Here is a 26,010-nt window from a genome sequence, read left to right on the forward strand (position 1 = left end):
TTCCCTATTTGAGAAACAATTCCCTATTTCGGAAACAATTCCCTATTTCGATTTTTCCATTTAAGTGAAATCATTAATGGTAAGGTTTGCTGATGGAGAATAAGTAGGTAAGATGGGACAGATGGAACATTCACCCTGGGTACAGAATGTGCTTCTTTTTTTTTTTTTTAAAGATTTATTTATTTATTTGAGAGAGCGAGAATTAGAGAGAGAGAGAGAGTACACGAGAGGGGGTAGGGTTAGAGGGAGAAGCAGGCTCCTCGCTGAGCAGGGAGCCTGATGCGGGACTCGATCCCAGGACTCCAGGATCATGACCTGAGCCGAAGGCAGTCGCTTAACCAACTGAGCCACCCAGGCGCCCCAGAATGTGCTTCTTTACTCAAAGCTGCTCACTGTTGTATCTGCATGTTCTTAATTGACCTTCCCCAACGTTGGGTGTAGAACCATGGATAGACCTTTATTTTCATTTTTATCCTTTAATTTGAACTACTTCCCCATTTCCTGAGCCAGGTCCAGAAGGTACTTGAGGACTGATATTAGAATATCCCATGATTGTTTACTCTTCTACACAAACTTAGTAATTAATGTCACTGGCTCAGAGTAAAATTACCAACTTTAAGTTGCTAAGCCTTTAAAAAATGGGTCTTTCTTATACATCTTCACATTTTTACCAGGTAACAATAGTTCAAACCCAAAAGGAAAATGCTAATTCATTTTAGTCTCAAATCAAAAAGCATTGAGAACTGTAGCAGCACTAGCCCTTACTCGGCAACGTAATTTCTATATTTTTCTCTATATGCCTCCCTTCTAACTCCCTGTTGCCTCACAATTTCTTTTTGTGCCTTAAGAACAGTTTATTTTGTGCCTTAAAGATTAGTTGGTTTTCTTTTGGCACCAGGAGTAAAAGCACTGGTTTGCCTTTTTCCCTGAAGGTCAGCTGTATAATGTGTTAAGTTGCCACTGGCGGTAGGCCTAGCAGTCTGAGACTGCACTTGATTCTGGGTCAGTCTTCAAGGAGAATGACTTTCCACTGTTGTTCAGGGAGTATAGATATTTGGGTTGGAAACTGACTGTTTCCTTTTAGTGTGAAAGGGAAGTGTAGTGATCATACCGTAACTGTTGTTCGCAGTGGTGCTGACTGGGGAGTGAGTGCATCTCAAACTGAGATGACCTTACTGTGTACTCTGGCATGGAAAAAAATTGACTGGAAAGGGAATCCCGTCCATTTAACAACTGGAAAAATATATGCAGCTGTGTATTTGAGATCACAGGCAGGCAGTGGGAGAGATGGTCCTTGGGGTTCTCTCAGAGTATTGGAAAGGAGGTAAAATCGAGTGAGGAGAGAGATTTAGAATCTGGAATCGATATGTAGCAATTGTTAGTAGTATACTTCCATGAGGTACTGGCTAAAATGAGTGCAGAGTGTATTCACTGTCTGCTCTATCCATCAATGTTAGTATGTAGCATCTGTCTTTACCTGAGACATGGCTGATGCACCAGAAGAGTCTTTAAGATTACATCGCACAAGCTCCTTAGCACTCCTGCAGCGGAGTCTGAGAATGAATAATTATATATTTTAAAGTGGAAGCTTCTTTTTTTAGACTAAAAGTTATTAATTTACTGTGATTCTAGTTAATGAACAATAAACAGGCATTTATTTACCATCCTTTGATATTTGTATAGTTGGTGGTATATAGTTATAAATGTGCCTCACAGCAAACTTTTATAGCCACATTTTATGCAGTGGCCTTTACATGTACATTTTTAGTTCCTAAAAGCTAACTCTTTACTCAAGGTACCTGCAGACCAGTATTTGGCATGCCGCAGTACCAAGGGCAGGTTCCACTGAAGAATTTATGGAAAATGATTACATGCAGGCCATCTCCAGCTTATAAACACAACGTATAAATGCCTCCCAGCCAGCCAGCCAGCAAGGGAGCTGGAGGCTCAAATTCTGCTTCTTCCCCTACTTAATGGTGTATGCAGTAGGAGCTTCACCATCACCCAGGAGCTTGTTAGAAAGGCAGAATCTCAGGCGCCACTCCAAACTTCCTGAATCTGCCCTTTAACAAGATCATCTGTGCGTTTAAAACTTGAGAAACCCTGCTCTCGTCTCCCCGCAGTCGGAGGAATTTAGACGCCTGGATAGTGCCGCCTCTTCCAGGCAGAAAAGGGGCAGCATTACAGAATGGCATGAGCGTAGGCTCTGGAGCCAGACTGCTTTCCTTTGAGTTCCAGCCCTGGCACTTACTGGCTGTGCAACTTCAGGTAAGTTCCTTAGCCATTTCTCCCCCTCATTGTAAAAGGGGAATAGTACTACCTTGTAGGTGTTTGTGAGGGTTAAAGGAGTTTAAAATATGACAGGTGTTTAGAACCATGTCTGTCCACAGGAGAAACTAGGGAAGTGTCACTCTTGTCGCCACCCATCATTGTCATCATTATCACCAAAGTGCAGCTGTGATGAGAAATCCTAACCCCTTCATGTTGGGAGGAGCTGTGTCCTGAAAGTAAGCTCAAAATGTATTTTCCCATAGAAATTGCAGTATAAATGGTGGCTAGGTGTCATTTAAACAATACTGCTGGTACATTATGTGTATTTGTACCACCAAAAGTGGAGAAATGTTTCAGATTGTAGGCGCTGGCAAACTGCCTGGTAGAACATCAAGTATTGATAAATTGCAAACGGCCTATGTTAGGAGTTTCAATTACGTCAGGTATTTGATAGCCGAATATAGTGGAAATCAATCTATTTAGTAAAGCAAAGCAGTTTCAGAAAATTTCCTAAATTTTTTCCATTGTTATCACGGTCTCTTCCTCATCCAATATATTTTTATATTAGCTCATATGCTAGAGTAAATTTAATTTGAATTTGTTAAAATACCTTTGTCACAAAAATTGCTTTTTTGTGAAGTAAGGCACTAGGGATTAATGCTTTTTCATAATCTTCACTGTTCCTCACATTGAGATAAATGGAAGGGTATGAACTAGAATGGTTAGTGATTTTAGTGCCCCATCTTTTGCATGGTATGAAGCTGTGTGGAATAAGACTTTAGTTTCAGCAAGCTAGGACTTTCTTTCTTGATTTTTCTCCTGGCTGAGATGAAAACCATGTCTGACATTCGACATAGAGCAATAAAAAAAAAAAAAAAATTGCATAAATCCCTGGAGATGTGGAATGTGCTGATATCAGAGCTGATATTCTCCAAGGCCAGAATTCCTGAAAAAGGAAAAATTGCTTTTAAGTGGTAGGTCATTTTCTCACCTGCTTTGAAGCCTGCTGGGTTAAATATGAGAGTTCAAAGTAAGGGTAGCCAGCAAACCAAATGAACTGGAATCCGATTCTGCTTATCTGAAAGGAGCTTCTTTATTTAAGAGCAGCAATGCCCTCTCCTTAGAGAACCAATCTTCATCTAGCCTGGCCCCTTTCATTTCTCTCCTGCAAGAAAAGCTTTCTTCTTAGTAAGCCTTGGGAGGGCGTTATCACAGCAGTGAACACTATAGATGGTCTTTGGGGGTTTCACTGACTTACTGATAAATTCAGGCTTGTGGCATGTGACTTCAGTACTTTGAATTCAGAAGTGTGTTTGCATATAAAAATCTCTAGTTGGGTTTTAATGAAACAGGCTAGATAGCCTTTGCAACCTGGCAGAAAAAGGTGTTAATGGGTAAAGACAGGAATCAGAAAGATTTCCAAATAAATAGTTTGTTTCACTAAAGCAAAACTTTGTTGAAATCCGTTTCACTGAACACACACTGTAGCTGTGCTGAGGTGGGAATGGGCCCTGTTTCCACATATTTTTACTAATCTTTATGTGGGAAAATGTGGTTGGACATGCCAGTGATGAATTTCTGAGCAACTCATAATTGGCTGGCTCCACTGTAACTAGGGCCTAACAATCTGCTTGATTAATTCTTTAAGGACTACATTAGCCAAGTTGTATGATTTCCAAAGATATAGAAAGTCAGATGTTATGCTAACAAAAGACCTTTCTACAGAATGTCCCACTGGGATTTCTTCAGCCCCTTCCCAAAAATAATTAACATTTTTCTCCCCAAATTACATTTTAAAAAATAATAAGCAGAAATAAATGCCAAGTGTGTTTTACTGAATAGTGATCAAAACTTTTGAGGTTTGTACACTATTCTCATCATTTTTTTCAGGGCAAAGATCGCCTTCATACCTAGGGGAGTTGATAGATAATTATAACTTTATATTGATATATACCAGTAGAAAAAATATATTATTTCTAAAGGTTCCTAATTTTCCATTGTCATAACCAGTGACATGAAATCTGTTCATAGGTGAAAGTGATTTTTTTATATTCTCCATCTGATTTCATTCATGCTAAAAACCTATGATAATTGTATCGCTCTTTATTGAATACATAGGGCCACATTCAGAAATTCAACCAACAAGTAAAACAAGTTTCTTCACTTTGTTTGAAAATGGATTACATTTCAAAGCTGTGAGACTTCTTTAGTTCCTAAGAACTGACATAGTTTTTAAAACATTTTGAATTGTAACCAAGCTTATATTCCCATAAAATATTGTTCTGTAGCCATGCTCTTTCCACAGCAATATATCTGGGGTATTTCCCAGAGATTATACTGATAATAAAAGGAGCCCATTGTGTGACAGGTCAAAAAATTTTAAATGTTTACATTTTTGTTCCCTTGTTAGTGCCACTGAATTCAGTCTTTATTTGGGCAGTCTAGCATATTCCAATTTTTATTTTCTTAATCAATTGGGATATTTCTAGCAAAAGAAAAGATGTTCCCTACTTCCATTAAGGGCATTTCTCATGCTTCATTCTCATTGTTTTCCTTTAAAAAGAACCAGACTGAGAAGATTGTGATATTGCTGTTGTTCTTCTTTATCCATATTTTCTGAGTACTAAACTCTTATTTTCAAAGCGGGGGAAAAAAAGAATAAAAATTAAGACAGTGTACTTTTTAACACATGTTTATACCCCTTCCCCAGGGTTTCCTTCAGTTTTGAAGTTTGTGGAAAACACCCTCTTTCCCTATTAACATGTGCCTGTCAAGTATGAAGTTCACAAAAGCTTTCCTTCCCTGAATTTATTTGGCAGTATATTTAATCATCCTTTCCCCCTCAAAGCAGATGTCTCAGTGCCAAAGTTTAGGACATCCTGTCACTAACTGCTACTGATATATTGATTGCTTAATCATTAGCACTTGGGGCAAATGGACTGCATAGCAGTTTTCAGAAGAGTGGTGCTTAGATATTGATGTCAATTGCTTACTCTAACCCCATTACTTGAGTGATACTAGAATTCACATTAGGAAACCTACTGATTTTTCTTTTAGAAAACCTTTGTTTTTTGCAGACCCCGCAAAGTCCTCTAAATGGAGAGAATAATGGGATACAGAATAAAATTATAATCTTGAGGAATAGTTTTTATTGGCCTCTTTCTTGAGTTGAACTTTGCTCTTTCTCCCACCAATCAAATTTCTAATGCTCAAGAGAACTAAATTTGTATGACTATTTAATATATTACGATTCTAAACCAGGAGTAATTTAGATTTCAGTTAGTTATTATCTTTGTTCTTAAGAGTGTATATTTAGACTCTCATTTATTCTTACCCGAGCCATTGGAGGACAGATTGTGGTTTTCCAGTGTTTTAGATGGGCAAGTTTGAGTCATTCAAGTAAAGTGATTTGCTTGAAATCACACAACAGGTAGCCCTTTAGTGATGATATATATGCTTGGTTTCAATAAAGTGTCAGTTCACAACTTAGGCCAAAACAAGTACAAAAGAATATATTTCAAACAAAATATAGTGAGGCTGAAGGGATATAGAATGATGGCGTGGTGATAGTAAAGTGGTTTTGCTAGAGAAGTCTTCCTACAGGAGATGAATTTGGAGAAGAGTTTTAAATGAGAAGGCTAATATGGATTTTCAGAAAATAGGAAGGACGGTTAGGTTGCAGAAATGCTTACGGCAAAAACCAAAACATCAGTAGACACACTGTCTGGAGAACTCTTCACTCTTCACAACATAAGCCTATTTGATGAACTCTGATGCTTTAAAATAAAGAATGCCCATTTACTTTTTTTGTCTTTCAAGTTGGTTCACTTTAATTTCATTCCTTTTCTTGCTAGTAAGCCACTTAAGAACGAAGAACACTGTTTGGTCCCTTCCATCTGCACTTATACAACGGTATAAAAAACTTCAGCCTATCTAACTCTCTGAAATGTACAGTAATATGAAAGAAGCAGCAGGCACTGCTTTGTAATGATTCAGAGGGAATTTGATTGACTCTCTGAAATGGTAAAAAAAAAAAAAAGAGAAGAAACTTTTAATATAAAGTACAAATGTATACCCCATGTTTCAATATCATTCTTCTTTCAAAATCAGAGGGTAAATTTGTGAAGGATTATCTGGGGAAGTTTAACTGAACAGAATAAACTTTGGTCTAAAATATAACGTGTGCGTATCTTCTGGCTAACATGGGAATTTTAGGTAGCAGATGTACTTCTAGTAGTTGTATCAGTAGGTAGGAAACGTAGGTGTGTTTCTTAATGCTGATGAGGCCTTGATACAAGATTGGCTATTGATAGTATTCTTTCTGAATCTGAGGAAAAATAAAATTATCTGTCTTATTTTTGTAATGACATTAAGATTGTCTACGTCCATCTCTAACAGCCAGCTTCAAGAAAAGAAACTACTTGGGCTTCAGATGCTGCTCAACAAAATTAAGAGAACTGATATTCAGAGAATTCAGACCACATAATCACCCTCTCATCTCATCCTATAATTTCAAGCATTCTGAAAATGAAACGTATATGTATTCTTCAAAGTGTTGGAAAGGGCTCTATTCTTATTGAGCACTTGTAAATTACGAGGAGGATATATACATAGAGAGAAGCAGTTTGGGGAAGAATTCAGAAGGGAGCATATTCTCACAGCCTTTGTTAGGAACGTGCCCGCTCTTATTTTCGTCTATTCAAGATGCCAGAGTCCCACTTTCTTTGTGAAGCCAGAGTTCAAGCTTTGACTCCCAGGTAGCAGCAGCTTTACAATTAAACTTTAATCCCTTAGTGTTTGTTAGACTCCTATCTAGAGTATAGCTGCAACTATTCTTGGCGGGCAAATACATTGCTGTGTTTCCTGCAGTCACAGTGAGATAGAAGAATGTTCTCTGGCTGGGGTATGGATGAAGGCACTTTACTAATCTTATGCATAATTCATCCTTGGTTGCTGGGGTACTCAGAGTTGAAACTTTGCCCTCTGATAAAATTCAGCTGGATTTTTTATTTACTTGACTCTGATCCCTTTGGATTTAGCCCTTATTGAGAGCCTGGGGATTCTTAATTCAACTAAGCCCTAGCTGCGTAGACTTTTCTTATTAATTTGCTCTTGGTGTATTTTAGCTATTGTTCAGACCGCCGTAAACAACAACAGCAACAACAGCTGCGCTAAAGAACATGCAGTTCAGAGGCCTGGAGACCCTGAAAAGATTTCTTCTTTCGGTATTAGCTGATTGACTGGAAGGACTCCAATAGGGCTTATCTTAGTTTGTTTTCAAAGTGTAATTTTTAAAGAGCCTCCGCATTTAAAACTATGTGAACTCTTGTTCTATAGCATGCCACAGTATGGTAATGATTATTCTGTAATGTACTCCACGTTTTCACCATTCGTATTCATTATATTAAGATGTTACTACCGATGGATCTGTTCCTTCCTTCCTTCAATGAGCAGGTATGTGTTGGGCCCCTCTATGGAGTATGAGATACAGTGTGTGTCCACAGGTAACTCGTAGTCTAGCAGCAGGGGGTTTGAGACAGGCAAGGGATGTGTTAGTATAAGACAGAAGCTGCTGCCACAGCAGTAGATTAGCTCACCCTTGCATGTTTATTCATTTGACTGGAAGTGACTGAGGAGTTATTTTCACGTGCCTCACATAAGATGTAGTGACCTAAAAAGTCATTTTAGACTCAGGACTTTCCCTTTTGGAAGACTGTTCAGTTAGGAGCTCTTTCAGTCACACAAGGAAGGTAGAAAGAGGAGCCTCTATTCTCTTTCAAACATGAGGCATGTAGGACTTTCATCTTAACACTTAACTGAGCAAGTACATGTTTTTATAAACAGTGGTATTCCTTATGTTTATCTGAATGGTTTAAACTTCATTGAAAAGTGAAGCGTTCCACAATTCAGAATTTAAATAAGAAATATCTCGCCTCAGATTCACATAGTAGCTGCCATAACACAAAAGCCTCTCACGCTCCTACATTTTCATTGTCCTTGTTTGTGTCCTCTCATTTCTAATAATGACAGATTGATAAAAGATAAGGGCCATTCTGGTTTGGAAAATGAAACAGCACGATGTCATTGTGAAGCAGAATGGGGTAGCAAGAGTTAGGACTAAAATTACTTGGCTCTGTGGTCATGTGAGAGAGACGCGAAGGAGCCACTCAGAATTTCCCAGAGCCTACTGTTAATGTCAAAGCTGCATCCTGCAGTCACTGATTCTAAAAACCGGCACAAGTGTTAATTTTTTAAAAATAATAAAAAGACATTGGGGTAGGCACTGAAATAAGGTTCCTTTTCCTTCTCTCCCAAGCTGAATTTTGCTGATCAATTCTGCATCCTGGACAATTCTACCTTTTTATAGGGGGGACCACCAAGATTTTCTAAGGAACTACAAAATATTTCCAATCTTTATTGGCTCAATCAAGTTTATGTGCTAACTGGATCACTGGGGATATGACCTTGGAATACATATTTCAAAATAGGCACAGGACCTGTCCTTGGGGAGCTTATACTAATTGGGCATGTCATCAATAAATATGGTAAAATGATGGAAGTTTATGGCCCAAGACCGTACTAGGGGGTCAAAGAGTATACTGATTTAACTCGGTGTGGCAGCAGAAGAAAGGAAGTGGGGCAATTTGAACAATGACTTGGAGGCAGAAGACTGCAGATGAGGCTTTGGAATTTACTGGTGATTGTTAGTTCTCTAGCAATCCATCCAAGCTTGCAATATCTGCTGGTATAAATAGAAATTATCATTCTTTGGGTAGGTTAACAGAATATGTATCTCCAGATGATGAGTTAGATGCATGATAGCATCTTCCAGCTCAGAAGTTTGATTTGTAACATGCTGGTAAGGAGGCACATTCATATTTCTGGGTTGTAAGGAGCCCACTCTCATCCATTCACCTGTGTTCCCGTTTAGACTAGACCATGTCTACCAATATTAGGTCTCTAGAGAAAGAGTTAAGTCAAAAGTCAATTCCAGAACCCCTTCCCGGCTACCACCTACTCCCATAGGACTTGGACAAAGATAATGAACACAGTTACTTAACTTTTTTTTTTTTTTTTTAAATTTTTTTTATTGTTATGTTAATCCCCATACATTACATCATTAGTTTTAGATATAGTGTTCCATGATTCATTGTTTTAACTTTTTTTTTTTAACTTTTACCTTTCAGGTGGCATTGAGAGTAATCATCTCTCTTGGCCTCAAGCTCCATATTAAATTATTTTTTTTTAATTGCTTTTGAGCAGTAACTTTTCTTTGGTCGCTTAACCAGTCATACAAGTTGAGACTTCTGTCTCGATGTCCATTTTATACTAGCTGCCCTGGGAGAACAGATGAAAAATAATAAGTCAGTTAGATATTTTATGAGTATTGAGATCCCTTCCATTCAGAAATGTAAATAAAATAACCAGCATGAGCAATCAGCTTATGTCAGATTCCGTGGGTTTATGTTACATAGGGAAATTATAGTGCAACCTGAAACATGCCTCTTAATGAATTCATAGTGGTGTCACAGTTGAATGTAAACCCTTGAGCTTTTCTATTGCGAAAGGTTTCAGAAATCACCTTTTATAAACTGCCTAGGGAAGGAGGAAAAAACTAAGATGATACCAACAAATGCTGTCACTGTGTAAGTGGCTGCCTCCCAGCACCAAATTGTGCCAGTTAAGTAAAGCAAACACTTAGGATACTGCTCACCTTTTGGCTTATTCAGTGGTGTGTGTGTGTGTGTGTATTCTAATACAGTTGACCCTTGAACGACATAGGAGTTACGGGCACTGAACTCCTGTACAGTCAAAAACCCACTTACGACTTTTGACTCCCCATAAACTTAATGTTGACCGGAACCCTCGTCAACATAAACAGTTAACACACATATTGTATGTTGTATTGTTACATACTGTATTCTTATAATTAAGAAAATGTTATTAAGAAAGTCATCAGGAAGAGAAACAAATACATTTCCAGTACTGCACTGTGTTTATAAAACAAATCTGCGTAGAAGTGGACCTATGCACTTCAAACCTGTGTTGTGCAAGGGTCAACTTACTCTGTTTCTGAAAGAAGCACAAGGAGAGTGCTGTGGAAGAATGGGTTGTCCTTGTGATTTTTGTCCTCAAAAATTAAGAAAGCTCAGTAAGGAAGTAGGACAGGAGCCTGGTAAATAGCTCTGTTTTTACCTTCACGATGCAAGAAGCCAGTGACCTAACTGGAAGTTAGGAAATTGGAATTTGTCTCTTGTTTTTGGCAGCCACTCTTATCTAGCAGCTTGTAGTGCACAAGACCTGTCTTCTCCCTTATCAGTGAACTGGTGTGGCGGTCCCTAAAGCTCTTTCATCACTCTCCTCCCATTCACTGTGGCCTCACATATGATGAATCTGCTCGCCACAAAAGTCCCGTATGTCAAACGGGACATCGAGGCCTGTCAAATTCTAAGGTGGGGAGTGAGAGAAAGAACCACATATTTTTAATTTTAAATTATTCCTTTTTTACATTGTAATTTCTTAAGAGTTTGGCTGAATTTATGCCAGCGTCTGGGCCTGTAAGCCTCCATTAATGCATCACAATTGTGGACAGAATATTTCACATCTCTTATTTAGTCTAGAACCTCAAATGCTAGTGAGTTGTCATTAACACTTAGCATTTGTTATGTACAGTGTAGCTCTCTTTTCATCCCTATACATGTAACAAACGGACTCATCCCCGTGCTTTCCCATCGGTGCCCCGGCGTTGATGGACATAGATCAAGATGCTGCACGGCCCTGCAGGGGCTCCACACCATGTGACAGTCGAGGCGCATGCAGCTAGCTCACATTAGTTCAGCTCTTATCTCAGCATTCTCATTTCTCGGTCGTCCCCAGGGTATATAATATGTACCGGCTTGAAATTCCTTATATATTGCTTGCACATTCTTCTACGTTTCAGCGCATACCAGTTCCTTCGCTGTAGAACCCCTTCTCTGACTCCCCTCCACCAGTCCATCCCTTATCTTTTAAAACTCCAACTCAGAAGTCACCCCTGTAGAAAGGCTGCCGCATCACCTCCGCCGGATTGCTCTGTTCGGAGACTTCTGTTTCTCAGTCCATTCCTCGAACTGTTTTTCCTTTGTGATTGTTGCCTGTGTAGCTTGTCACCCAACAGGCATAATGATCCAAGGAATGATGATTTTCCTGTATGCCTTGTCTTTGTCTATTACATACAAACATTTTGAAGGCCACGGCCTTCTCAATTTCCCCAGAGTTCTAGTCCGCCTTCCACACCTTTTCCCTTTACATCATAGCTGACTGCCTGGAGGAACAGGCCACGTGTTCAGGGCTTGGCCTCCACCTCAGCATGAGTGTGGCAGCCTGCTGAATAGGCCCCGACAAATGGGAAGGATTTAACCCCTCGGCTTGGCAGTCTCTGCATTCTACTCAGACGCCTTCAAGGAGTAGATGTGGGATCAGAAATAGGTCTGGAGACGGGAGCAGGGAAATTTTTAATGAAGGCTTTGTCCTTCCTTTTCACACAAGACCCATGAAGCTGCTGTCGTCAGCAGCTCACCCGACACTCTCCTGCTCTGCCTCTTTTCCAGGAGTCAGGGTTAGTTTCAGAAAAAGCCTCTTGCTAGAAGCCATGACCTCGTACTTTTATCCCCTACATCTGGTGTGCGGCCTCATGGGGCTGTGCTGCTATGCAGGAGGTGAGCAGTGGAATTCTTTAGATGATGACTTCTGAGCCCACATGCGGAGGCAGTGGGGGTGGGGAGCAGGGAGAGCCGTGAGAGCCAAGATCGATGGACCAAAAAGTAAGGTTTGCTCTGGGACAGATCCTGACTATAGGTAGACTGTTTTCATGAGGTGTCCTTCCCCTAGCTCAAGTGGGGGTCTAGGTCTATGATGGATGAACATTGTGTTCCTGCAGTTTTCCCTTCTGCCTTCACAGTTGGGGTGCAGGAGTGGGATAGGTAGGGTATGTGCAGGCTTATGCTGTTTCTGAAGGAATGCATTCCAGGGTTGAACAGGGAAGGGTTCCCCTTGCACACATCCTCTCTTGGAGCTGCTTTGTCTCACTGTCTTGGACCTAAACAGAAGTCCAGATTTTGAATGAGGGTGGGAGGAAGGGGGTTGAGAGCAGCAAAAGTTTTTGATCAAGTAAAAATCTGTTGTCTGCCTCATCTCATAGGGGTTTCTCTGCAGGGTGGATTCTCCTTGCCTTGGTGTAGATAAATTACTTGTCTCAGCTAGAGGTCCCAGGACTTTTACCAGGCCTTGAGTAGGCATCTGGCCTGGGATAGGACAGGTTTTTAGCACTCTCATTCCCTCTTCTCACTTTCCTAGCCCAGGAGTTGACAGCGTTTAAAAAAAGAAAGAGTGAAACCTCAAAGGAAATTCTAATACATACTTTAGAAGCCCAAAGCCTTAACAGTTTCCGCTCACGGCTTCTCAGGACTACTTGTCTCTTTGCGCTTAGCATCACTTTAAAAGAACTAGATAAAATTAAAACAAATGGTTAAAGTGTTAATCTGAAGAAGAAAAAAGGGAATAGAAAGTACTAGGAGCCAGAGTAGATTAAATGCAGACTACTTAGTGTAGTGATCATTTTGTGGCAGTGGAAACAGTGGCCAAAATGACAGGGGATTCATTGGTGTGGTGAAGGAAGGCGTAGGCTGTTCCTGTTGTAAATTCTGCTCACCTATACTCTCCTTGAATATTTTGTATCCATTTCTGTTCTGAAGGGGCTGGGACTCTGGCCCTTCCAGCCTGAGGTAGTCTCAGTCTTTGAGGAGAACACACAGGGTGTGAAGTGAGAAACCCCGGACTTGAGTTCTGTCTGCGCCACTCCGTATCACATGACCTCAGACAGATCCCTGAGCCTTTCTGAACAGCACCTGTGCAGTGAGAATGTCTTCCTCCTCACAGGGTCGGTGTGAAAATTAGGTATATGTTAAAGCATTTTGTCCTTGAAAATGCTTCTCATGAACATCACAGTTATTCTCCGGGAACCCCACCCAGACAGTTGTCATTAGGACAGCTGTGGATTACCTGGTCTTCCCTTTTTCTTCACTCAGTTTAGCCTTTCTGTTTGGTCAGGCCTGCATACAGGGGCTGCTGGTGGTGAAGTAAAGTCACCAGATTTGAGCTCCTTTTGGTCAAAGAAAGAGAACGTCTACGTCTAGCTGCTCCACCTATAGCCTCATAGGCAAGAACAGAAGTGAGCACACAGTAGTTCAGAGTTAAGGGATCAGGGGCAGAATGCTTCCCTTGCTTTCTCAACTCCAGGATGACTAAAATGTCTTCAGTAAATGAGGAAGAGCCCCAAAGATGCTCAGGGATAACTTAAGCCATGAATGGAAAGTGGAAAAATTTACTTAAAAACTCTCCCCCTCTTCTATCCCTTTGACCTTCGGGGTCAGGGACAGGCATATTATTGACACTCCACTGGCTATTGCCTGAAACCTGCCAGTCACCCAAAGAGATTAACAGCTTCTAGGAAAGCTCAGTTTAGTGCAGCAGCTGTAACATATTTACCCTAGAAAAGTCACTGCTTGCTCCTCTCCAGGACCTCTCTCTTATGGACATTATCTCTGGAACCCAAAGCTATCCTGTTTTCTAACCGAATAAAAGTTAAAAACAACAGGTCTTGGGCTGCAGGCTTGGTAATTCTACCTCGTGCAGTCCTAGGAGGCTGCCCCGTCATCCTTAGCACACAGGGCACAGATTGGACTATCCCCAGCGTGAACCAGCCATGGGAAGTCCCACAGTCTTAGCCATTCTGCTTGGGTGGCAATTGTCTCCTGTTGATCTCTCCCCTCCATGCCTTTTCTGCATCCTTTCCCTGCCACTTCCCAGGGGAATACCAGTCCCCAAACCGCACAGCTGCTCGCGTATTGATAATGGAACTTTTTAACGTTCCTTGGTGATGGCTGAATCCCTGAAGTTGGTATGACTTTTGAAGGATTTGATTGAAATCCAGTTGCTTGTTTTATTGTCGGGGAGAGGGAGGCGGACTAGAACTCTGCTGCAGCCTGGGAGAAGCTATGTGTATGTCCACAGAAGCGCAGCTCATGTGTGTGCATTTCCTCCCCGTTGTGCGCAGGCTCACAGGAGGAGCAAAGAGTGGAAAGGAAGCATCTCTTTCTTGTTTTCCAACATTGCTTCAAAGGTGCCCAACCCCCGTAGTAGCAGGCAGTTCCCAAGTGGAGGGTGGGGGCAGAGGCCTCCACCAAGGCCATCAATAACCAGGTGTGAGCTACAGGTCTCCGTGTAATGTGAAGCTCTCCCGTATTTCATTTCTGCACCCAGGGGGCGGCTCTGCAGGATTGCTTACGGAGAGCTCTGTGTCTGGCACCTCTCTCCACAAGGCCCAGGCGCCCAGGGTCCCACGGACCTGCCCAGGAATGCATCACATTATTCTCTGGTGCTGTAATTTGGCTGCAGGAGCTAGGCTGACGGCCTCCCAGGGATGAGAAACATACTCTCCCTGGCGGCCTCCCTTGGGCTTCTGCCCTATGACCACTGAGGGCATTTAAAAATCTCAGAAAGGGTGAGGAAAAAAGAAAAATCCTGATTATCTCTCTTATATTAAGCCATATAGAAACCAACGTCCTGAGTGGGTCCAAGAATTTGGCAAAAGACTTAGTGGTTGGTGTTCTTGCTAAGGGAGGTGAGAAAAAGGAGAAGAAATTACTCTCTGCAATAGGGAGGAAGAGAAACGAGGTTGTAAGTAGTCACGAGTCAGACCTACAAGACTTTTTGCAAACAGACGTTCAGGGCCAGGCAGTATTTAATTTTTTTAAATAATCCGAAGTCCCTGATTTCATTTTTCCAGCATCATTCTAAGAAAGCGTATGGGTTAGCGCTATTATTCAAGGCTAGCAATCACAGAAGTTGGCTCTTACGTGCAGGACTGGGTTCAGGCTGGCGTTCTTACTTGTACATGAGGGAAACTGGCCACAGGCTCTGCAGCCGAGGTATTTCAGCCACGTGCCTTCTCTAAAAGAGGCTAAGACCTTTAAAGGATAGAGATCATGTCTTTGAAGCTAACTTTGTATCCAAATGGCACTTTCTGCAAGGCATCCTACTAAATATTGAAAGTTAGAAGAGATGAGGACCGACACGAAGGAGTGTCAGAGAGGAGAGGGGCGAAGGGACTGCTGCCAGAGGGACAGACCTCTACTGACCAGAGGATGGGTGGGAGGGGGTGGTTAGAGGCAGTGAGTGGGTGGCAGCAGAACTAAATGGAGCCCTGGCTGCACCAAATGCAGTTCTCCTTTTGCTGCTTGTTCCACATAAATTTGTTTGTTTGTTTATTGCGGAATGGATGCCTGTTGTCCAAAGCCAATTGGAATGCAGAGGCAAGCTAAGAAATAAGAGGAAAAAGTAATTGTTTGGCCATCATTCCTTCTTGGGACCACATAGCCTCAATAGTGGGGTTCACATGGACCTCTTTTCTCTCTCTGTCCACCGCACTGTTCATACATGTCACTCTCTGGCCAGCTTGCTCTTAACCACTCACAGGAACGAACTACAGTTTGGAGCCCAGGAGAAGCACAGAGCAGTATGAGATGCCAGAAGAGGCTCAGTTCCTTCCACGGGGTAAGAACTGAAAAGGAATAGGTGACAGAGCACAGGCAGAGTGAACTTGGGTTGAAGTCCCAGGAAGGTCTAGCTATCCTTTATGCGGTAACCTGGGCGTTCTTGTGAGTAGGGGCGGACTGGGACCCGAGGCTCTACTCAAAGACAGTACCCTTATGTCAATTCTTGCAGTTCTAGTCTTGATTCAGACTGACTATGACCCCCTTACCTTTCCACTACTCCAAGGCTTTCTTCCTCCTAATCCCAGCTCAAGATGTCAGAAGCTCTTCTCTTCCCCTCCCATATCCCCCTCCCTAATCCCACCATTGGCTCATCAGTTATCCACTCTGCAAGGAAGACATTCCCCTGGCCTGACTCACTCAGTCCCATTTCTCCACAGGAATCCCCTCACCGCAGACCACAAGGGCCCTGACTAGCTCATGTTTTGTGTTAATGGATGTGAAACCGGAGCAAACCCCTCACCAAAAGAAAACCACCCTAAACTCTCCCACACAGGTCTCAGCAGGTTACACAAATATTAGTCCTATCATCCAAATAAATCTGCCCCCATGGCCCAGAGCTCTGGCTCCCCCATCCTTCTGCTGCCTGTGCAGAGTGAAGCTGCGCCACAAACACGTGAGGACCCCAAGGGTTGTTGGAGAGGAACTTGGAAAGGAGGGGGGGTGCCTATACTCAGAATTCCTTGTGTAGGCCCCTTAATCTACAGCCTGCTGTCAATACTGTACAGTTCTAAATGGAAGGTTCTAAGAGACATCATGATGGGCTAGACCAGTTAGGGACTTTGGTAAGAGCGTCCGATGGCTGGAATGGGGGTCATAATTAAAACTCAATATCTGAGATAGGTTTGTAACCTCGCTTTACAGAGGAGACGATAAAGGCTCAGAGAATGTGGGTATCTTGCTCAAAATATCAAAAACAGTAAATGGCACAGCTGTGGTTTCAACCCAGGTCTGTCATGACTGCGAATTTCTATGCCACTTTGGTCTTTTACAGTATCACCAGGCAAGAGATAGCCATTGTCTGAGTCACATAAAAACAGGACAGGACGGTTTTGGGGACTCCATGTCCTAGCCTCTAGCTTACTAAGTCTACCATCCCTGGAGACTCCTCTACTGCAAGCTTAGTTAGGCAGCGGGTGGTAGCATAGAAGAAACTCCCCTATTTAAGCCAAAGATGGAGTGAACAGTAATAATCACCAGGACTTGGACAGTCACTAAAAAAAAATTTTGTTGAATAAATGGGGAAAGGCTGCTTTCTGAGCTGTTTACCATTTTGGCCCCAAGCCCCAGCTCTCCTTCCCTCTGTAGCCACTGGCTTCCATTCCCAGCTTTGAAGACCAGGATCCTCTCCTAAAAATTGCTCAAGCCAAAGATCCCTGCCTAGTATACCTGCCTAGTATACACTGATGCCTCATGTGGGGCCCTTGAGATCAGACCTGCTACCCTCTCCCACCCCCCATGAGTCCCATATCTTTTACTGAGTATTTCCCAAACCTGGCTGACCTCTAGAATAATGCATAGGAACTTAAAAAAAAAAAAAAAAATCAAATCCCAAGGCCTAGGTAGGCTTACTAAATTACTCTTTCTCGGGAGTGTTCCAGGGTATTCTAGTGATCTGGTAGGCATAAGAACCACTACATGCCACTCGGTTTGAACAGGCAGCAGGTGAATAAGAGGCGAGTGAGCAACATGCTGTCTGATACAGGTTGAAAAGAGGCGGGAGATTGGACGAGAATGTATGTTTGTGTAGTCATATAATTTTTTTCCCCTACAAAATACAGCAGTTTATAAACCTATGAGCATGTGAATGGAACCTTGTCCACTATGGCTAACTCTTATCTAGCAATCCCAGACTCTTGATAATGGAAGAAGGTTGTAGCCTAAGAGTTTCTTTTGGGGTACCAGGCAGTCTGCTCAAACTGACCCAGGGAAGAGATGTGGTTTCATCTCTGTCCCATCTCCCCTCAGTCAGGTAGGAACACAAAGAAGCTCTCCCCAGGTACCCTTCCTCTTGCACACACAAGAAGTGTCAGGAAGCCGGTGCAAAGGAAAGGAAAGATGAGCCTTGACCATGTGCTTTAGTGCAACTTCTATCACTCTGAAGACCCCTCCCTCTTCCACTCTCCCTTCTAACCTCCCAAGGGGGCAGTCAGGGAGCCATTCAATTTCTTAGATCCCCTGTCAACTCCTTCCCAGGGCTAAGGAACCAGTCAGGACACGAGAGTCCTTCTGGATTACTCTCCAAGTCCTTAAATAGAAACTGTAGCAGCCCAGAGTTGAGGGTAGAGGAAGGTGTGCATGCAAAGATCTTGTGCTTTTGAGTCAGGAGGTTTGAAGTAGAGGGATGAGTGAGGTATTTCTGTGTTCAGGTCTGGTCCAGCCACTCTGCCTTCTTGGGGGCCTTGCAAGTGTGGACGTCCACAGTGTTTCTGCACTCCTTGCATCGCACTGCACAGCACCAGTGGAATTTGCACTCACACTGGGTGACACGGGTGACTCGAGTTGTGTCATACCCTCGGCCACAGCACATGATTTCGCAGCCATCCGTCCCTTTAGATGTCTTGCTGCAGACACGGCCCGCAGTGCCTAGGGAACCTGGGTTGGGGAAGAGAGAGAGTGAGAACCAAGCTACCTCTTCCTTCAGCTGCTCTGGGTTCCCTTACCCACATCCTCACGAGGAAACCATAAAGAATCCCTTTTCCTGAAAATATGCCCAACTAGCCAAAATGACCATCTCCTTGCTTCCCTCTGCACCAGCCTGGCTTCTTCCCACCATCAAGGCTCCCCAAAGACCATTGACTTCACCTGCAACAACCCCCCACCCCCCAACCCGGCCAATACACAGCTCCGTATCTCTTTCAAGACCTGGCCTTAAAATGCTCCCAACTGTTAAAGCTGGGTAAGGGCTCTCCGTGTTTGAAGTTATCCATACTAAAAAGTTAAAAAAACAAAAAACAAAAAAACAACTTAGCCTATAATTTATCTTTTCCAAGAAGTCTTGCCACAACTCTGATCCAGCTACCATTTGTTAGTATTTTGGTCCTTAGTTGATATTTTATTAAGTTGTACCATACAGGGAAGTAGTATAGTATGGCCATTAAAAGCACAGGCCTTATTGTCAGATTGTCCAAGTTTAAATTCCAGCTCCGCCACATCCTAGCTATGTGATTTTGCAAGGTAGTTAATCTCTCTGGACTTCAGTCTTCTCCTATGAAAATAGGCATAATAATAGCATCTAACTCAGTGGATTGTTACACTATGTCTATAATCTCTGTTCAACTGAGGAGGCAAACTGATTAGCATGACTGCCCAGAAGCATATCCCTATGGAATTCCTACAGAATATCCCTTGCCCCTTACAGTAGGAACTCTTGAAGGGTAAGGATGATGTTATCCCCCTGCACAGAGAATGCTCAGGACTTCATTCTGACCAATTTTAGCAAAAGAGATCCTGACAACAGATCATAAAATCATAGAATTTTGGATGGGATGGACCCTAGAAAGTACCTACCCTAGTGTTTCCCCAGAGATGGGACATGAACTGGCCTGGGGGCTGAAGGAGGGGAACAGACTGACTGATTCTCTCACAGCAGCCTGCACATTCTACTGCCATATGCAAAGAAAATGCTAGAACTTAGGACTTCTATATTTGTTTTTTATCTCATAAACTTAAAATCTCTACTTTGTGTGTTTTATAATGTACATATTAATACAGTGGAATATATCTATCTGTTATAAGTAAATATCCACATTTTGGAGGTACATACTCCCAAGAATTTTTTATCGATAGGAATATACAACCCAAAATGTTAGGAGGCCACTCCTCCAGCCTGTGACCTAACTAGTCCTACTCTCTCCTTCTCCTAACTCCAAGGACTGGGGCTTAAGTCCTTCTCTTGTGCACCCAAAGCCTCTTCTATGGACTGGAGCTGAGCTCTCCAGTGTAATAGCCACTAGCCACATGTGATCATCTAGATTTAAATTAACTAAAATTAAATACAATTTAAAACTCAGTTTCTCAGTCACACTAGCTACATTTCAGATACTCAATAATCCCATGTGGTTAAGTGGCTACCGTATTGGAAAGCACAGATGTAGAACATCTCTATCATCACAGGAAGTTCCAACTGGACAGGACTGCTTTGGAGGGAATTTCTGGCTCCTTACTCCCTTGTAGGATGACTTATACCCTTTGAATTCCAGGCCCCACTTTGGGTTTTATGAGACTTAATTTTATGCCTCCGAGGAAAACCAACGCATACAGGACCCATCCTCCCTTCTAACTCCAAAGATCCTACCCCAAAGGTGCATTTTAGGTATGGCAGCCTAGGCTTACACCTTGGATGTTATGGAGTTATTTCAAGACATTCAGAGAGTAGACCTCTGAATTGCATCACGTAGAAAGAAAACATACCTAGTGGCAGGACGTCACTGGGAGAATTGGAAGGGCTCTTTCCACCCTTTTTCTCCTAGCACCATCCAAAGGACACAAACTACTTTCTGTGTTACTTGGGTGAAGCCCCACCCTCTTTCTGTGCCCAGTTTTGCTCTGAGCCACTCGACTCTCCAGGAATGACTGTGATGGGTGAAAACAAACAGAACTGAAGACAGCTGAGGTCTCTGGCTCTATCTCACCCAAGGCCTGAGTGCCAAGTCTACAGAGAAGAGCCTGGGAGCGCATGACAGACCAGGGGAAGAGCTGTTCTTTTGCACAGCAGGTTGTTCCTTGTCTAACCTGTCTGAACCTGAAATATGAGCCAAGATGGTGACTTCTACTCTGTGGGGGCAATAGCATATCAAGCTCCAGGATCCCCAAGAATTCCACCATAAATATCTGGAACAGATTGAAAAACAATTTGCTGCTTTCTGCTAGTGGTTAGCCCTGCTGGGATTTCCTCTTTCCTTGCTTTCCCAGTTCCATTTTTGAATCTTCAATGGCAGCACACTGGATACAGCCTTTCAAGGCCACTCATGGTCTGATCCAAACCCATCTATCTACTTCAAGTCCCCCCATCCCAAACCTTCACTCAGTCAGATTAATCTGAGTTCTCGGTTCCGAGAACGAACGTGTACTTTCCCACCTGCCACTCTGCTTCTCTGCCTGTTCTTCTCTCTAGGCTGTCCAGGTAATCCCTACACTTGAAGAAAGAGCTTAAGTTCCACATTTTCAAATAAGCTTTTCTGGATTTCTCCAGTCATCTGTCTTTTGCAGTTGCATTTGTCTCCCTGTTACATCTCATTTCTTTAGCTAGGCTGTAAAGAGCCAGAGACTTAGGGCTCCATCACATGCTTCTTCTGTTCAACCCACCCATTGCTTGCTATGGAAAATGGGTGACTCATTTAAACATTCCCTGCATAGTACCTACTGTACCCCAGATGCTGGGGATAGAAAGGTGTGACAGATGACCTCTCCCCTGCTTGGGCAGCCCTGGGACTGGTGGACTGAGGCATTCACCACCAATCTCATTATCAGGTGTTCGTGTCGGGAGGAGACCGACTCCTCCTACAGTACCGCTTCCCTAACTCCTGAGGCTGACCACACCGTGATTAACCAGGGCTGCGTGCACCAAGAGCTGGGGGCTCCATATCCCTACCTGCTTTCCTTACTCACCTGCAGCCTTGTCCAAGACACAGTAGTCTGGGGAGTTGTCAAAGTAGACAAGGTCAGTCCGGGTGGCACGGCGATAGCCTTGGCGGGCTGCTGTGAAGTTGGCGCCATCCTGGGTTGCTGTCACCTGCACGGCGCCATCATAGCGCCGCCGCAGGTAATCACCCGTGCGGCGGAAGTCTGAGAGTGCACGCCAGCAGGTGCGCAGAGTACAGGAGCCGCTCACGCCGTGGCACTTACACTCGAGCTTCAGAAACCGCCGCACGGCCTGGGTGGTGGGGAAGCAGGTGAGGGAGAGGCAGCCAGTCAGGGCACTTTTTAGTCCTCCCCGGGGCTAAAAGCAGGAGTGCTCCGACATCTGCCGGACCTGGCCTAGGCTGGACAGAAGGGCCATCGGCTGTTCTCTCCCCCTATCAGATCCCACCCATTCTTCCTGACCAAAGTCAAGAATCTCTTCTTCCATGAATCCTTCCTGGAACTTCTTCCCCTCTTTTCTCTGCCTTTCCCTTCTTTCCACCTATGTGAAGACACATTATGCACCTGGTTGAATCTAGGCATTCCCAAGCTCCCTTGCATTTACTGCTCCAATGCCATGGGGGTTGGGGTCTTTGGAAGTGATCCAGAAGCCTTTAGTGCTTCCACCTTCGCATTCAGTCCATGATCACACACCCTGGTCACCCCCAGCAGACATGAACGTACGTGCATAGACATGAGTACTGACCGTGCGACCACAGCGGTTGTTATGTAAGTTCATGAGGGCCCGGGCATCCTTAAGCCTCTTTTCCTTGGCATCCACAAAGGCCTTGGCAAAGCGAACACCATAGTGGATGTTGTCACTGCAGCCACCCCAGTCAAAATCCCCACGTTGGTCATGGTGTCGGCCACGGGTGTAGGGGTCACAGCTGCACACACTCAGTTCACCCTGGCTACAGGCGCGGGTGATAGCATGGACCACCCCCGCTGACGAGATGGCATATACAAATGCTGCCTCCCGGCTGCCTGCAGAGACAGAGGGAGAAGTAGGGTTCAGCAGAGAGGCCCACATCTGTCCCCTTGTTCAGCCCACACAACCCCCAACTCTGCAACCTCCTCTCTTCTTGTCTTTCCCAGAGCAACTCCTGTACCCCCTTTATTCAAGGCACCCTTCCCTTCCAAGAGCATTCCCCAGAGTATCTGACCTCTTCGCCTTGGCCCTCACCACTCTCTATCCACTTTGTACATCTGACCTCTTGGGCTGACCTGTACTCTTGCCTTCTTCCAAACTCCCTGGGTCCATCCATTGAAAAGTTTCACAGTGAGTCATCCTCTCCCACAGAGGGGATGGCTCAGCTAAGCCTGCCTCGGTCCACATTCCAGGCCTTTTCAGGCCTACTCTGCTGGACAGTTCCCTTACAATAGAGACCCCCAGCCCAGGGGTCAGCCTGGTTGGGGAGACCTGCTACTTTCCCCGGCCTGCTTCCTTCCCATCCTGCTCTTGGCGATTGATAACTCATCACCCCTGTCCCCCAGACACCGCCAGATTCCCATCTCGTTCCCTTTCTCCTAGTTTATTGTCTAGCTCGGCTTAGCTTTTTTGCTGAGCTGGGGCCAAGCCGCCAACTCTCCAAATATTTACATATCACCTTTCTGTTTATCCCTTGCCGCCATTACTGGAGTGTTGGGAGGGTTGGGGTGAGGGTTGGGCTGAGGGTAGTGATGGTGGCAGTAAGAACAGAGCAGCCATTCCCAGTCCTCAGCCCTACACCCAGGCTGGGCTTGGGGACGGGGGGGAAAGGGAAGAAGGGAGAAGGAGGTGCCAGGGAACGCTGTACCTTTGTGCCATTATCCCAGAACACTGGAATTTAGAGGGGTCCCTGCCTACATCTCTCAGTAACTGAGGGTTGGTTCCCAGCCATCTCCTGGGCTCTGCCCTCAACCGTCTCTCTGATGATGAAGCAGTGTGGAGGAGAGGGGAGGAGGATCATGCCTACCCCCCACCCCCCACCCCGGGCACAGAAGGGGAAGCAGGTGGGGCAGGGTGGAAGAGGCCCCTACTTCGGAGCATGACGCGGCCAAAGACAGTGTGGTCCCGGTCCAGCGTGGTGCAGTTCCAGCGGTGGTGGCGGAACTGGTGCTGACACTCCCGGATCCATTCTCGGGCGCCCTCGCCCACCGAGCGCATGATGTCTGGGTACCGCTGGCACAGCTGCCGCTGCCGGCTCACCAGGCCAGGGATATTGTCACAGATCACTCGCGCCCCCAGGGCCCCGATGTACCTGCAAGGTGGAGATGGCCCTGTCAGAGCAGCCTGGTCCTTTTCCTGCCTCGGGAGGGGGATCAGGAGGGGAGAGGTTTGGCATTCACAGCTTGAAGAGGTTCCTTCCCCTCCTCCAACCCACATTCCCGGAGGCCAACGGGTGCAGCTTTCCCCACAAGCTCTGGAGAAATGGTTATGCAGTTGCAGAGAGTCATTGAGTGGTCTCTCACCATCATCCGCTCCCCAGCCAGAGGCCAAAGTGACACACACTTGCAGAACACGGGCCAGGCATGTGTCACATACATAGACGCCGTGGGCATGTCACACAAACCCATTGCCTGTTTATTTAATAAACATTAAGAGCCTCAGAGAAAAATAAACTAACAAAACAAGAGTCTGAGACAACACTCTTACACCCACATGTGAGAGGCACGTCCTACATGGCTGGTCCATGAAGACATGGTTTGGGGGAGAAGGATGGAGACAGGGAGGGGCCGGTGGGAAGAGACATCGTGGGCAACTGGGAGGAATGCTTACAGCTCTAGTCAGATCCGTGTAACTAAAACTCCTCACCCCCAATCCTGAGGTCTGGGGAGGAACACTCCCCCCACAGATTTCCTCCCTGTACCCTTATTTCTAGGTCCCACGGCCTTTCTTAACTAACGAGTCTTTGAAAATCATCCTCCCCAACCTATAAGGGATGATGTCCTGGGTGAACCTACATGGGCAGAGGGCTGTTAGCAGTGGGAAGCCAAAGCCAAGATAAAGCAACAGGGGTGACCCTCCCCATATTCCAGTCCCCAGTCCACCTAATTCAAGCAATTGGAAGGAGGTCAGTTGGGGTGGGCTACTAAAAGTTAGCTGGGTTGCTAGAGTCACTCCCAAATTTCTCAAGGCAATATTTTCTCTTCACTCAAACGCTCTTAGCCCTGGACTCCACCGCAAGCCTTGGGAAGAATGTTTCAGGGAAGACAGGACTGCATCGTGACCTTTTCTCCCCACAAGGCCACCAAATGCGATCTGACCCATTCATCCACTTCTCACTCCCTCGCTGTCTCTCCCAACATCTAGCACCTTCCTTGGCTTGCTGGGGATTCTCTGTTCTCCTAACACATCAAAGGGATACCTTTGTCCCCTTCTCTGAACAGGTGGGGGTCAAGGAGGGCAGTTGCTGCTACAGGCTGGAAAGATTTGGTTTGGTCTGTGAATGAGCGAGCCTGTGGTTTGGGAAAGATCCCAAAAATGAGCCTAGAAGTGGGTGAGGAGAACAGAAGGCAGCCAGTGGGGAGAGGGGAAAAGCTGGACCGCCCTGGGCTCTATGTCCCCCTCCCCCCCCCGCCCACATTTGCGCACCCGGCCCTCACCCACAAACTAGGTCACCGCTGGTGACACCAACTCAAACAAACACAAGGAGGGCTGATGCTTGCCTCTTCTGGAGCTGAGCAGGGCTGATGGGGCCCATCTGTCCCCGGGGAACAGGGAGAGGGCTGGCCCACCACTGACAAATCCCATGGAATCAGCGTCCCCAGCAGCACTGTCCATCAGGGCAATAGCTTCCAGGAACAAACAAAATAAACACCCCGGGCTGGGCCAGGCCGGAAAAGGCCGCCTGACGCACAGCCTGGAGTTACACCCACTGCCGCGGTGCTTTGTTTGGAGAATCAAGACCGTTGGAATTGGAGCTCGTCCCTGTCTCACCGCCGTTCTGCTTCCCCAGTTCAACCCAAGTACTGCTCTAAGCAATGGGTGTTTGTTTTTTTTACTGGGGCTTGGAAAGAGGGGGGTTGGATGGGAATGGGAGACCAGTAATCCAGCCCTCATGAGACAGTCTGGAGTGGGGCAGGCCAAACTCTGGCAAAAAGTCCTTCCTGTGGTCTGACTTAAATCCATTCTGCTGCAGCCCACATTGGTCCTTCTTGTTACATCCTCACTGAGCGTGGGAACATCTGTTCAGTATCTAAGACAGGAAGATAATTATGTTTCTCCACAACCACCCATACCCTCTAAGTAGCTGCACTAAGTACCCCACTAAGATTCTGCAGAGCAGGGCGCTTGCCTGCGGGCCAGTGGTCAGGCCCTTGTAGTTGGTGTGGGGGCCTCCAATAAAACTGAGCCTGAGCCCCCTCTCAATTCAACACATGCCTGCAGAATGCCTACCGTGTGCCAAGCATGGAGCTCAGCTGTTAGGGCACAAAGATGTTTAAGGCACCCCCCAGCTCATTGGCTGGTAAGAGGGGGTGAAATGCCCCGACTCCAGCTCTGTTTTCCCTTTCAGAAGTTTTCACTTCCTTCCCGGCTTCCTGC

General features: G+C 44.9%; 2 protein-coding genes across 6 annotated transcripts in view; one reads left to right on the plus strand and one right to left on the minus strand.

The window, feature by feature from the left end:
* ST7L (suppression of tumorigenicity 7 like) overlaps positions 1-9,304 on the plus strand; it is a 123,461-nt gene extending 114,157 nt beyond the window's left edge. For 3 of the 5 annotated variants that reach the window (XM_032421444.1, XM_032421405.1, XM_032421429.1), the window contains one exon: positions 2,124-9,304. In XM_032421444.1, the coding sequence (XP_032277335.1) occupies positions 2,124-2,231 (108 nt within the window). In that variant the 3' untranslated portion in view covers positions 2,232-9,304. Of the gene's footprint in view, positions 1-1,795 lie in introns of all 5 variants that reach the window. The other 2 variants (XM_032421411.1, XM_032421421.1) reach the window with 2 other exon arrangements.
* Positions 9,305-17,160: 7,856 nt separating this feature from the next.
* WNT2B (Wnt family member 2B) lies at positions 17,161-25,371 on the minus strand. Its single transcript, XM_032421498.1, has 4 exons — positions 23,505-25,371; positions 22,192-22,469; positions 21,474-21,738; positions 17,161-18,458 (listed from the first exon to the last, which is right to left on the minus strand). Exons 1-4 carry the CDS (start codon positions 23,848-23,850, stop codon positions 18,229-18,231), a joined length of 1,119 nt encoding a protein of 372 aa, XP_032277389.1. The 5' UTR covers positions 23,851-25,371; the 3' UTR covers positions 17,161-18,228.
* Between the last annotated feature and the right edge of the window lie 639 nt (positions 25,372-26,010).

The sequence above is a fragment of the Phoca vitulina genome, unplaced genomic scaffold (genome assembly GCF_004348235.1).
Source record: "Phoca vitulina isolate PV1807 unplaced genomic scaffold, GSC_HSeal_1.0 scaffold2, whole genome shotgun sequence".
NCBI classification, from domain to species: domain Eukaryota; kingdom Metazoa; phylum Chordata; class Mammalia; order Carnivora; family Phocidae; genus Phoca; species Phoca vitulina.